The following is a 15,062-nucleotide window of genomic DNA, read 5'->3' on the forward strand; positions in this document are numbered from 1 at the left end:
AGGAAAAAGACAGCAGCAGCTGCATAACAGATTATGAAGAAACCAATTTTTTAAAAAAAAATCAAAGCAGACTGCAACATGCTTTCTTTTAAACCCTGCATTTCCAACTGTAGCACCTCAGTGGGGCCAACAGTGGCCCCATGTGGCCATTTCAGCTTGGGAAACCAGTACGGGAGGGAAGACAGTAATCCCTTCTCCCTCTGTGTCACAGTCCTGAATCAGGATCCAGCATTCTTGGGAATACCAGTCATAGAGGCCATATTTAGCTTTGCAAAGTTCACAGTCTGGGCAAACCCTGACCTGGCTCATGTCAGATGTGACACATCTAGTTTGGGCCTAAGAGATAAGCAATAGCATGCATGATAATATGGGTCATCTTTCTTATATTTGAACAAAACAAACCCTGTTCCATTCCACCTAGCCCTTAGTCTTTCCCTCCACATATTTAAAATGTCATTATTATTTTGTTTTTGTATTAATTTTCTCATTTCTCCCTCATCAGCAGGAGACCATGATGAAAATGTTATACTATGCTTATGTTATACTATGCTTATGTTATACTATGCTTATGCAACTTAGTTTTCATTTTCAATTGAAACTTACTTGTGCAGTTGGGCAAAGAACCAGACCATGTTCCATTGGCAGTACACTGTCTTACAGAAGATCCAGACAGAATATAGCCTTCCATGCAAGAATAGATGACGGAACTGGAGAACGTCGTGCCATCTATCCGAAAAACCTTCCCATTAGCAGTTGTTCCAGGGTTACCACACTGCACAGCTAGAAAGTCAAATACAGAAATATACAAAATGCAGTGGAGAATGATTTTAAAAGCTATAGAACCAAGTTCAAAATAATATTCCCATGAATTTAAGATGGAATTGGACTACTTCATAGCAGAGATGAAAAAATCCACTTGGAATATGTTAAGTCTCATTAAAACTCTTTGACCTCTTTCCAAAACTTCATAGCAGATCTAAAGACCAATGTGGATCCAGACAAAACACTTTCTTCTTAGCAGTTTCAGGTGGGTAGTCGTCTTGGTCTGTAGTAGGAGAGCAAGATTTGGGTCCAGTAGCACTTTAAAGATCAACTAGTTTTCCAACATCTGAACTTTTGAGAGTCAACACTCTCCTTTTCAGATATTAGATATCTGGACCCAAATCTTGCTTTTCCTGTTAGCAGTTGTTCCTGTGGAAGAACGACCTGGTTCATTTTGATATTGGTTTGGGTGGACTCTGGTTACACAACCAACGAATATAAGTAACCCCCTGAGAAATACCACTTGTCATATTGAAAATTCAATTCCAGAATTTTCACTTGAGAAGGAACTTCAAAAGAAGTTTTGGGCAAAATTTTGGTGCCAGGTCGTGCTTTCCTACAAAAACCTAAACAGGAACACTGCAGGGAAACAACATAATGATGTAGTTGTGTAAAATGCTGAGGAAAAACCTTTTAAAACTTTTTTTGTTAATTATTGCATTCAGTTTGTCATAGATTATGTTCTGTGATATTTTGTTGCTCTGGTGAAAAAAATCTAAAATGGTAAGTACTCAGGAGTGTAGTCTCTGGGCACAACAAAGAGCTATGCAAGATTATTGTGTATTATATATCAAAATATACATAGTGCCACAGCGCTTACTCACTGTGAGATCCTATCTCAGTGGATATTTACAAATGCAGCCCATAGCATAATATTAGAATCCATGTAACCTCCCCCCTCCCGCTTCATTCATATAATAATTTTATTTCATGAGATCAAGGCCAGCTTGAAAGGTTCCACATCCGGCACCCAGCATGCCATTTATATCACAAAAATCCAGATCTTTTCTTTCATTTGTTTTCTTCATTATAATTTAATAATTTTTCAAGTCATCTGCAGTTACTTAACAATATTGCCTTCTCTTTTGGTTAGTGCTTCCTAGTAGATTATAACCAAGGAATAAACCAAACCTTTTGGTATCTACTGTGTTGGCATGGACCAGTGATTTTCAACTTTCCAGACCTGGTATCCACCTTTAACTCCCTGGTGGCAGCATGTGCTCCTCTAAGCTGCAAGAAGGTGACATTACAATCACATGACAAGAAGGAGGGGTGACCAGCATCATGTCATTATGATGTCAGAATGCTGGGTCAGCAGCATTATGACATCATTATGATGTCAGTGGTCAGCAAAGCAAGGCAGCTGGGGGCAGGAAATACAAGCCAAGCACAAGGAGGTACAGTGGAACAAGCCAATAGTTAGAGCTATGGAGCTATCCTCTCTACACTGCCTCTGAGTGACCTTGCCCTAGTGTTGCCAACTCTGGCTTGGGAAATTCCTGGAGATTTGGGGATGGTGCCTTAGGAGAATGGTGTTTGAGGAGGGAGCATAGCAGGGATGCGATACTGTAGAGTCCCCCCTCTGAAACTGCCATTTTCTGCAGAGGAAAGGATCTGTTGTAATTCTGATAAAACTTAAAGCCTCACCTGCACATCACAGAAACTACCGTAAATACCGTAGTATGAAGTAGATAAAATAAAACCTAATTTTGGATCCTCCATTCCCCTGAGAGGAACTATATTATTTAGTTGCTTTAAACTATGTATTCTAAAGCTGAAAAGATATTAAGGAACACATTTGTGAAATGAATAATTTTATTTAGAATGAGACAACTATCTGCTATGGGCAAATCAGATCACAGAAATAGATTATAAAAGATGAGAAGCTCTCAAACTGTCTTTTGTGTTCAAGCAGCTTTTTTCTCATGAAGAATCTGTTGGGAATTATTTCCTATTTATTATTAAGCTAAAGTAACCAAAATGACTTTCCATAAATATCATGCTGCATCCTGCTTGTATCCCAATGTGTTGTCTGCATAATCTTTTGTTGCAGGTAAGTAGGTTGGATAAATTTCACTCCTTCCCTTCTACAGTTGTATTATTCAGCTGCAACAAATGTTCTGTTTTGTATCCTTTTGTGTGTGTGTTTGTGCCATCAAGTCACCTCTGACCTATGGCAACCGTATGAATGAAAGACTTCCAAAACATGCTATCATTAACAGACTTGTTCAGATCTTGGAAAGCGGACTCCATCTCATGTTGGGTCTTCCTCTTTCCCTCTTGCTGTCAACTTTTCATAGCATTATTGACTTTTCCAGAGAGTCTTGTCTTCTCATGATGTGACCAAAGTACAATAGCCTTATACATATTCAATATGAATAGTTATCTCTGCTTCCATAGTAATGTATGTCCCAACGTATAGCCAATGCATATTCCTCCCCACTCTCAATGCCAAATCTAGATATATCATGGTGAAATGACTGAAGAAATATACATGGAATTTCATTGTGTAACATGGACAGCTTGGATCGAAATGTGATATATTCTGGGGAGAAATCCTGTCAAAGAATTCTGAAGCATCCCAAGAGGCAACTGGTGGTGTAGTCCTAAACAAAACTTAATTTACCTCAGTTGATTTAGAAGGGTATAACTTTGTTTGGGCTTGCTCTACAGTTTTTCTACCGTTCTGGTCAAAATTAAGTTATCTAAATGTATTACTTTCTAAACATATATTTTTTCAATGAAATTATTTGTTCCAGAATATTTAGTTCAAACAACTTTTATTGTCCCCTGCTCACATTGGACAACCTGGTATGTGCGTTACATCAGCTTTCACAGATGGTCTGTGAGATATTGCTTCCTACACAAGTTTGTTTGCTGATAACTTTGGGGACCAACAAAGAGAAAATGTGGGGGCATCATGTGAGGGTAGCACCAGACGTACGGGGCAAGGTAAGCAGTTGTATTTTCTATCAAGCATTTGAACTATTTGTACCACTACGGTAGCTTGCCAAAGGGAGGACCAGCTGGCCTGCAGGTGTTTTTTCTCATATAGAAATCTGCTTTGAGTCCACACACACATTGGAGAAAAGCATCGTAAAAATATCCAAATAAATAAAGATTGTTTCAGGAGGGTAGCTGTGTTGGTCTGCAGTAGCAGAGCAAGATTTTGGACCAACTAGATTTCTCAGCTATGAGCTTTCAAGAGACAGAGTTCCCTTCATCAGATACAAGTATACATAAATTCTCTTCTTGTGCTACACTACCATTGAAGATGGCTAGAGGGGTGATACTGCAGTGACTGGTAGTAATCCAGCCTCACTCATGTGACACGTAGGGCCAGTAGAGTTCCATTTGTTCCCATAAAGCTGCAGAGTCTTGCCTAGCAACTCAGTCTACTTGCCACTCAAGCATAGACTGAGCCTAAACTATGTGACAGCTTCAGCATCTACTTCCCTCTAGAGCATTAACTCTTAACAGATACATGTCCAATTTAGAATCTACACTTCAGCTTGATTTTAAACAGTGGTATTCCGTGCCAGGCAAAAGGCAGATTGCAGGATCTGTACCTTTTGCAGATGTGCATGCAAGGAATGGTTAGTCTGCCAGTGCAGTGCTCCTTTGTAATGGGAAGACCTGACCTCCAAATTCAGAGGCCAGATCAACCTCCCATTGAAAATAATGACCATCTGGGGGACGGGAGCCCTTCCTCTCACCCTCTCTCTCTCCTTCCCTCCCCACTCTTGCTGCGTTCTGGTGGAGGAGGCACTTGTAAAATTATTTTTTTGTATGGGAAAGTTGGGAAGTGTGTATCATCAGGAGTACTGTTCCAAAAAAATGGCTTTCAGGAACAATAACACTTCCAATAGTTAATGAAAATTATAATAATGCTGTTTCAACTTTCTAATATAGGACTGAAATGATAATTTTGCAAGTGCACATTCCTACAAAACACAGAATTTACATGTGCATGCTTAATCCTTTAGAGAAATAATTGGCTCCATTTCTCTCCTTCAAAGAAGGGAGGAGAGAAACATGAGAAGTGCGTAATGCACTCTTGAAGACAGTCTGATTTTTTGCATTATGGTGAGGAGGGACTTAAAACATTCATCCGCACTGCTATTTCAGTGTCCATGAACAGTGCAATGACACTGCAACTTTTAGGGTTAGGAAGGATATACCAGAACTGTGTAAGATGAAACAGCAGCAGATGGACTTCCCTAAAATGATATTGTTACTTTTTAACAGTTTGGCATGCAAGGTCTGCTATAAATGAATTACCTTTACATTCTGGTTGTTTTCCTGTCCAACTTCCATTTGCTAGGCATGTTCTTTCCTCTGATCCATGAAGGATGTAACCAAGCTCACAAGAGAATTGCACAGTACTTTTAATTCTAAAATTGCTTTGTTCTCTGGAACCATGACCTGGAATTCCTGGATCTCCACAAGATCCTGCATTATCACCTAGAATTTATAATACGAGTTTTATTTCAGAGAGCATAAAAAACTGGATGGATTATGCTGATGTATGTTTATATTAATGCAGAACTGAAATGAGTGCATATGCAACCATAAATGACATAATGTTACGAGACAGTTTTGTGATCGATGCAAAATTAAACTATGCTATAAAAAGTGTACAGAAACTCTACATATTCACATTTTCTTTTGAACTTGAAATGTGTAGCATCTAATTATGTCTCATAGAAGTATAAAGAGGATTAATAAAGAATGCTGTAATAAAGAATACCGTGTTTCAATCAGAAAATATAACTAGTGTCTTGCTCTTTTCTTGTAGCTCATGGCAATTAAAAAAAAATCAGAATTCACTTTGTTCTACCTCACTGTGGAACTTCTAATTCTCCATTTAGTCAACAGTTGGGCTGGACTAGACATCAATATTCTGCAGGATAGTTAATACACAAAATTTATAATAAATCAACCTGCATTGCCCAGAGAAAAATATGTTATTAAAAATATAAAAACAAGGGACATATTATATTGGATATGTAACACTTATCAGCTGACTCAAGTGACACTGAAAATGCTAAAAAGAAAGGTTAATAAATCCCAGAACCACCAGCCAGCCAGAACTAAGAGGAAATCTCTTCTGTTCCTCCAGTTAAGCTCTGGACATGGTCAGCACCCCATCCACACCTGCCCATTAATTCAAGAAGAGAGGAATTTTTCTTTGTTCTTTAGCAAATATTTATACTCGCCAATATCTGACTACTTCTAATAGCCCAGTGGGGAGAAAGAAACATAGTGAAATACTTTTTGTGACATCTGAATGTTCCTTTGTAACCTAGGCCATTTCCAGATAGCTTACCTGCATCCGGGACGTCGTGCCACATTTCAGATCGTGCCAGGGAAAACGCAAAATATCGCATTTTCTCGCGCGAGTTTTGCATGATGTCGCGCAAAACTCACGTGAGAAAACACGAGATTTCGCGTTTTCCCCGGCACGATCCGAAACGTGGCGCGACGTCCCGGGTGCAGGTAAGCCATCTGGAAACAGCCCTAGAGGAAGAGCCAAGGCCCTATTGCCACCGCTTGTTCACTAAAGCAAAATGTCTATTTACATGGCTACTCTTTATATAGGAATGTCACTAACACCACATGATCTATCATTCTTCAGTTTTCATGTGTGGTTTGTCTACAGAGTAAGGGGCAAACTAAAGAAAATGGAGAGAGATCTTCCAACAGAAATTTCTTGGGCGGAGAGCTAAACCACCCCTTCCCAAACATTGTGGCCTCAACTTCCACCTCCAGTTGCTTTTAAGATTTTTTTAAAAATCTGAATCTTCTACTGTCTTACCTAGTTTGGCCCTACCAAGATACTAAGTCCTGAAAACATTTTTAGGGTACTTCCGCAAGACTGTTGATCTGGGCACTGCAGAAACTGCATTGAACCTCCTGGTTATAATTATTTATTTGAGAAAATCCAACCATTTGAGGCATTTTACAATCATGACTTAAAATATGAACTAGGAAAAAATCCATATAAAACCACTGAAAACTATCACCCTTTAGCAGAATCATTCAGAAGCAGATCATTAACCCTTACCTGATGCTGATGTAACATTGCTGATGCCTTAAACTGCAATTATGAGATAGACGATAACCATGAAGCTGAATACTAATAGACAGGTCTAAATCGAATTTATTCAGTTTAATCCGGCAAATGCCACTGGAGGCTGGCTCCCCTCCATGTCTTATAGACCACCTAGTCCATGTCTTATAGACCACCTAGTCCACCCCCTGCCTAATGCAACAAACAGCCTAAAACATCCCTAAAGTTTTCGTCTAGCAGCTCCTTGAGGACTGCCAATGAGGGGCAACCCACCACATCTCTAGGCTGCTGATTCCACTGCTGAATTACTCTTAATGTGAAGAAGTTTTTCCTAGTGTCCAGCTGGCACCTTTCTTCATGTTTTGAGTCCTATCTTCTGTTGTCAACAGGAACAGCTCCCTCCCCTCCCCTAAATGATAGCCTTTTATAGAATAATAATAAACATGTTACTTACAGGAGGGCGGGAGCATACCACTCTATGGCCCATTCCCAATCTCATAACCATGATTCAGAGATCTTTATAAGGACAAAGTAGTAGAGTCCAGTAGCACCTATAAGACTAACCAACTTTATTGTAGCATAAGCTTTCGAGAACCACAGCTCTCTTTGTCAGATGCATGACGAGGACAAAGCCTCTGGAAGCGTTTTTTTTTAAAAGCCTCTTTCCACTAAATACTATGCTTTAAAGAAAGTAAAATACCTAGGAAGTTGCCAAGAACACATGACACATATTACATCAGAACAGGGTACGTGTATTAATAATTCTGAAAGTTAAACAAAGCCAAGTCAAGAGAAGGAAATCACGATGCAGAAACACTCCATATGGAATTCAATTTTCTTCAGTAATATGTAAGCAACATTAAATATAAATATTCATCACCAACTGGTCAGCTGTCCTATCTTACTCTGTCTGTTTTACATTTTAAATATTATTAGAAACACTTCCCAAACTGGCATTCCTTGCAGACCTAAAGCAGTTGTCGCTATATCATTTAAAGGATATTTTTGGGTTTAATTTTCAGTTCCCTAAAGAGCCAAACAAGTTCAACTAAAACTAATATAATCTTAGAATTGCATTCAAAAGTACATTCACATACTTCAAAAGTGGTACCTGAGCAATGAGGCATAGATCCACTCCAATGTCCATTTAACTGGCATGTTCGAGATGGCTGTCCTATTACTGAACGTCTTCCTGTACAGGAGTAACGAACGGTAGAACCAAATGTATATTTTTCTCCAGACAGGACCGCATTTGGAGGAATGCCAGGATGACCACAGTCAATCACTACGATACATAAATATTGGAGATAAAAATTACGTTATAATCTAAATTCTTCCATCTGCAATCACCATTATATTTTGTATGTTTTACTATTTATTTACACTATGCTCCTTTTCCCTGGGTCTTGTGTATATATGTGCTATCAAGTCACCATTGACTTAAGGCAACCCCAGCAAGGAGCTACCAGGGCAAGAGACGCTGATTCTGCACACGTTGGATAATGCACTTCCAATGCACTTTAGCATTTTCGTGTGCGAAACAAAAAATCCACTTCCAAATGGTCTCTAAAGAGGATTGGAAGTGCATTATCCAATGTGTGTGGAATCAGCAAGAGAAGCAAAGGTGGTTTGCTAGTGCCTTCCACTGCAGAGTCTTCCTTGGTGGTTGCCCACCCAAGTACTGACCTTGCTTAACTTCAGAGATCTGATGAGACCTAACTATACCATGCTGCCCTCCCTCCCTCCTTTCCTGGATCTTAGCCGAGCTAAAATTTAACAAGCAATTGTTGTTGATATGTGTATATTCATGTTTGTGTGTATATTTATTAGCATATGACTATCTTGACTGGGCTACAGTGGGAGTGCAAGGAAACAGAGGCTGATTCCTCACAGTCTAAAAATAGCACGATACTCACGGAAGGCTGCCAGCTTCCTTGCATGATTTCTGATGCCATCCGTTTACAAAACGCCACAAACAAAACACCACAGATATGATTTGTGGCGTTTTGTAAATGGATGGTGTCAAAAATCATGCAAGGAAGCCAGCAGCCTTCCGAGAGTATTGCACTACTTTTAGACCGTGAGGAAATGGCCAAAGATGTCAGAAAGTGTGATATAAATATTTCAAGTCTTTGTTTCTCAATTTTTATGCCTTATTTCAGGGAACTGCTTTTGAAGCACTTCCTAGTCTCCTGAATACATGCAGTATTATCTCGTTATGAGAAGATTGTCAGAATTGATTTCTTTCAATCCTGTGCAATGACTAATAAACATCATGTTATGTTAACCAATTTCCTTTCTTTTCCAAATGAAATTTTGGAAAATGTTTGGAAAATTGGAAAATGTAGTAAATAAGGCTTCATTTAAGACTGCATGTGTCAGGTTATTATGGGTTTCGTATCAGCTTTTAGTGGAGTAGAGCCATGGAATTGTTACTTTTTCTCTTTTCTCTCCCCCCCCTCCCATTTACTAGTGGCCTATGTTGCAGTGCTGGTAGTGACGTGTAGAGTGAATTTTTAATATCTATCCCACAATCTTGGCCAAGACTTTCATAGCCTCATGATGTTTGGTGCTCTCACCCTCTTCCTTTTCCTTTTTTTCTAGAGATCTGGTGGCCATCCCTCCTTCTCCCCTCCCTTTTTGTAAGCAGCCATGAGGAGCAAGGATATGGATTATTGCCATAGCTCAATTATTATCAGGAGCTAGGCAAAGCATGCATATTACTTCAATTCTGCAGTCATTTCATTGGCTACCCATCAGTTACTGGGCTGTATTTGAGGTTTTGGCTATCACAAACAAAGGCCTCTATTGCCTTGGTCCCTCATATCTATAGGAGTGCCACTCTTTCTATGCTTTGCCATAGTAGTTTTGTTAATCTGAACAGGGTTTCTGCAGATACCACCCTGCATAGTGGCCAAATTAACAGCCATCCAAACACATGCATTCTCTATGGTGGCCCACATGTTATGGAATGGCCTGCCTGAAGACAGGAAGAAACTTCCCACTCTCAAACTAAGCAAAACTGAATTATTCAGGAAGGCTTTTTACTTAGGTAATAGGGCTAGATTGTAAGAAATGGCTCAGACAGGTCCTTTGACAAAGGAACAGGGACCATAGACTATACTATTGGGTACTATCTGTTGATGTAGATATGATCCTGCTGAGTAATTTCTGCATCATTTAATGTCATGTCAAATTAATTGTTTTGTTTCAACAATTTTTCATCTCTGTATTCAGATTCATGCTAGTTTTCAGATTTCTGTAATCCATACCCTATTGTATTGTTTATTGAAACCCCACCAATTGATTGTATTGTCTTGCAATGTGCAATCTGCCTTGAGTCTTAATGAGAGTGGACTAAAAACGCATACATAAATAAATAATAAAATAAATAAAAGGGAAGTGCATGATTGACTGAGCCAACAGACTCCTCAAACTCCCACCCTGACTTTTAGTGTAGTGTGTAGTGTGTTTTAAATTGTTGTAATCCACCCTGAGCCCACTTGGTTGGGGAGGGCGGACTATAAATTTAAGTAAATAAATAAATAAATAAATAAATAAATAAATAAAATAGCGTCTTTTTTTTAAGAAGAGGAAGGTGCACAAAAGCTAGCTGGGGAGGAGGGCATTCCATCCAACTTAAAATGTATATATATATAAAAGTGTATGAAGTGACCCTTGAAGTATTTTAAATATTTCAAACACACTTTTCTAATTCAGGAGAGAAAATATTAAGGAAAATAGAACATTGCCTCAACTATACAGATGTGTTCATTTGAAATTTTGCATATAATCTGGTCCTCAATCTTGAACATAATCATGTCTGAAAAGATTTAAAACAACATAACACAGAAGCAAGACAGCGGTTTCATTACATTTTTCATACTGACTATTTTCTTGGCTTTTAAATGGACCCTAATCCAATTTATTGGAGACAGCATTTTATATATTTTAAAAAATTAACAGGGATGGGATTGACCTAGCTGTAAGTGAAAGAAAATATATTTTAAATTGCAGAAACACTGCTAAAATGGGTTGAACATTCAAATGTCTGTGGAAGCCTTTTTTAGAGAAACAAGTGAGCCCTATAAAAGCGATGGAAATGCTTCAGTGTTTAGACCAACAGGTGTCTTATTCAATGAGAACAAAAGACTCAAGATGATGGAACATTTGCGGCATTTTGTAGAACATTATCCACACAGATAATATATGTCTTGGAAAAGAACAAGGTCCTCTATCTGTGATACTGAAAAAGAAGCAAAGAGGCTGCTGAGATATGCAACCGGACACATTTTTCAAGCAAGATTTAATTGTACTTGCTTTGTTTGCTAGGCCAAAATCTTTTTCTTAGGATTATCAATAACACACAAAAGAAAATCCTCCTCCTTCTGCTTAGCGATTGAAAGAACAGTACCTCTTGCAAGATACAGACAATTACAAGGAATATCATGACCAAAGTTAAGGAAAATTTACAATCTTAACTCTGTCCTGTAGAAACTGCATCTCTCCCCTCCCCTACACCCATATCCATGTATTATGAGATAGCTGATAATGTTATGTTGAATCAGACCATTGGTCCATCAAAGTCAGTATTATGTGTTCAGACAGGCAGTGGCTCTCCAGGGTCTCAGGCAGAGGTTGTTCACATCACCTGCTGCCATATCCTTTAATTGGAGATACCAGAGATTGAACCTGGGACTTTCCGCATGCCAAGCAGATGCTCTACCATTGAGCCTGGGCACCTTCCTGTGGGGGCCAATGCCATGCTGGATCAGAGCAAGGTTCCATTTACTCCAGCATCCTGCTTCTAACAGTGCCCAGCTAAATGCTTCGGAGCAGGCAATAAGCAGGGCATGAAAGCAACATTTCTCCCCTGTGGTTTGTCTCCAAAATTTGGTGTTCAAGATTTGGTATTCCTCTGAATATAGACGTTCCATTAAGCTATCAAATAATACCACTGATACACCATAAAGTTGTGAAATCCCCTTTTCCCAGACATCCTATCCCCTGGACATCGCCCCTGTCCTCAATCCTGCGGCAGCAGGATCCCAAAGAATTATGCCTTGTGTCTTTATTAGAGGTGGGCACGATCCAAAAAAAAATATCGATAAAACTATTTGTGGATCTGCGCTGGCAACAACTCAAGATCACCGATTCACACAGAACAAGTCCCGTATCCGATCGGGGAGGCCAAAGCGGAGGCCCCCCCCCCACACACACACTTAGAGCAGAGGGGGGGAAGTTTTTAACCCGGTGACGAGCTGCCTCCCCTCAGGGAGGGGACGTTTTCACACACACGCACTTCGAGCAGAGGAGGGGGAAGCTTTTAACCCATCCCTGCCTCTCCAAATAGAGAGAGAGAGACACCCCGTCAACATGTTTCAGACAGCTTTTTGAAAAAATAGCAGGGATAGAATCCTCCATTCCTCCCCACCCGATTTTAAAAGCAAGCAGCCAGTCTTCCAAAAGCATATTTTAAACAGGAAGACAGTAAAACCAGGATCCACACGGATCCTCGCAGATCCTATGTTTTTTTAAATAGGAAAAACACAAATGAAACATCAAATCACATATCACAGCCAGGTCCACAGACTGAAATATAAAAAACACAGATCCAAAAATATTTGGAGCTGCCATGGTGAAAAAACATGAATCTGAGACACAGATCCTCATGAATTCATATGATTTTTTCATTGAAACAAAACAAATAGGCTGTCATATTTTAGATCTTTTGGTCCTGTTTGTGGCATTGGACATGATCTGGGACAGTATACTGAATTTTGGGTGGCCCCATGTAAAAATCAAGAGGATCCATGAGGATTCGTGCTTTTGAACCATGTTTTTGTGCCGTGGCGCTGCCACAAAGCTGTGGATGAATGATTTTTTTGGTCCCATTTGTGGATATGGACATGATCTGGTTTTGTATGGTGGATTTTGGGTGGCCCCATGAAAAAATCATGAGGATCCATGAGGATCCATGCTTTTAGACCATGTTTTTGCACCGTGGGAGTGCCACGAGGTGGTCGATAACTGATTTTTTTTGCCCCTTTTGTGGCAATGGACATGATCTGGGATTGTACGGTGGATTTTGGGTGGTCCCATGTAAAAACCTAGAGGATTCATGCGGATCCGTGCTTTTAAACCACATTTTTGCACCGTGGCGGTTCCACGAAGTAGTGGATGGCTGAATTTTTTGGTCCCATTTGTGGCAACAGACATGGTCTGTGATTGTGTGGTGGATTTTGGGTGGCCCCACTTAAAAATCAAGAGGATCCATGTGGATCCGTGCTTTTTTAGCATGTTTTTGTGCCATGGCAGTGCCACAGATTAGTGGATGCATGATTGTTTTGTTGCTGTCTGTAGACTAGAACATGATCTATAATATGACAGCCTTTTTGTTTTGTTTTGTTTCAATATAAAAATCATATGAATTCATGAGGATCCATTTAAAAGTATCTGGATCCAGCTTTTACCCACTCCCTTTTAAACACACACACACACAGAGCCGTGAATGAGGTTTTCCCACAAAATACAGTGTTTTAAAAGCAGGTTAAAAACAGAGATTGACAGACAGAAAAACAGCCATTCCTCCTACAAAGCCCCGTTTTTTTAAAAAGCAAAAAACATTTGGAGTGCCCGTGGTGGCTACAGAACACCCCCTTCCCCCTCCCTCTCCTCTCTTCTCCCAAATGGTGATGCGTTGCTGGCTGCTCCATGGTTGGAAGAAAGCCCTGCTGATCAAGGAAAGCTGGGCTTCCATTCGTGTTTCCAGGGAGACAGAAGGAGGGCAAACACAGCTCAGGCATTCCCCGGGCTCCGTTATCTGGGCAATAGATGGCTAGCGCCTGAGTGTCTGCAATCCCGAACAGAAACCGATTGATCCGATCAAGACCCGAGCAAGCGCCCTCCCTGAACACTGGATCTGTTGCCATGGACGGAACCGATCAGCCCGGTCCCGATGGCGCAAACGCCATTATCGGGGTTTTTTTCAATCGTAATACTGATCGTACCCATCTCTAGTCTTTATTTTACCTGGCCTAAATATATTGTGATGCATTCTTAAATCAAGCCTTTAACAGCAAGTTTCTAAAACAGTTCCATAGATTCCAGAGAGAGATCATCAAGATTAATCTTGAATAGAATTTTATAGATTGGAGCCCAGGAGTGCTGAACTATACAAAATGAACCTTAATTTAACTTTTTTTTCTGTTGTGGTGCTTTGAGAAGAGGAAAAAAAAATTAGAAGGGTCAGAATATCATCAAAGCATGGAAGTCAATGAATATTTTGCTGAAGCTTTGATGGAACCAATCCTCCATGCTAGAAATAGTGAAGATTTAATTGGTAATAATTATCAGTTTCAGCTTGCCTGTTTCTAGACAACAGAAATGAATCACACAGTAAAGGCACTTTCAGTCCACCCTATCTTACCATGCTTAGACACATATAATCTATTAAACAATGCCTTAAACACAGATCTCTGTAACTGTTTATAATCTGGTATTCTGATCCTAAAGATTTTGAATTAATATATCTACTGGAAAGCAGAATTAAAACAAGACAGCAAAGGACACATGACATTTACATGTGAAATAGGCTAAATTATCTTTTATTATAGTACAGATTTTGCAAAAATGTTCTTCACTGAGAAACTACCTTGTAGGAAGTGGGTGAAAAGACAAAAGACAAAAACAATGGATAGTTTAGAGTAGAGATAGGCACGAAAGAAACTACGGAACAAAATTCCGTATGGAACAGCCAGTTCATAGTCAAAGAACCATGCATTCAGTGGGATCATGTTTTTCTGAACCAGACGAACCTTTATTACTGTTCTGTTGCCGGTTCGGACACTTTTGGCACCAAACACTCCCTCACCCAGGCAACAGGGGCAGTCTTTAGCTTGCCCCCAATCTGAGGCCTCCAGGCTTGATTGGCAGCTGTCAACTAGACCTGTCAACTAGAAAGCTCCCACTCTGGCCAACTAGACAGCTCCCACTCTGGCCTATCCAGCCAGGAAAGGGGGGGAGGGTTAGAATCTCCAAGGCAACCGAGGAGATGGAACTTCAGCAGCCATGGTAACACCAATCTCTTCCTTCCAAAACCATGTTAGGCAGGTTTTTCTGCCAACCAGAGTGCTCCTGTGTTGTTCAATCTCTTGGGTTTTTCCAT

General features: G+C 39.9%; 1 protein-coding gene across 3 annotated transcripts in view; it reads right to left on the minus strand.

The window, feature by feature from the left end:
- Positions 1-15,062, minus strand: part of CSMD3 (CUB and Sushi multiple domains 3) — a 922,268-nt gene that overhangs the window by 79,673 nt on the left and 827,533 nt on the right. For all 3 annotated transcript variants that reach the window (XM_054984891.1, XM_054984890.1, XM_054984889.1), the window contains 3 exons: positions 8,007-8,180; positions 5,104-5,286; positions 604-780 (listed from right to left, as the gene is read on the minus strand). In XM_054984891.1, the coding sequence (XP_054840866.1) occupies positions 604-780; positions 5,104-5,286; positions 8,007-8,180 (534 nt within the window). The remainder of the gene's footprint in view (positions 1-603; positions 781-5,103; positions 5,287-8,006; positions 8,181-15,062) is intronic.

The sequence above is a fragment of the Eublepharis macularius genome, chromosome 7 (genome assembly GCF_028583425.1).
Source record: "Eublepharis macularius isolate TG4126 chromosome 7, MPM_Emac_v1.0, whole genome shotgun sequence".
NCBI lineage: Eukaryota > Metazoa > Chordata > Lepidosauria > Squamata > Eublepharidae > Eublepharis > Eublepharis macularius.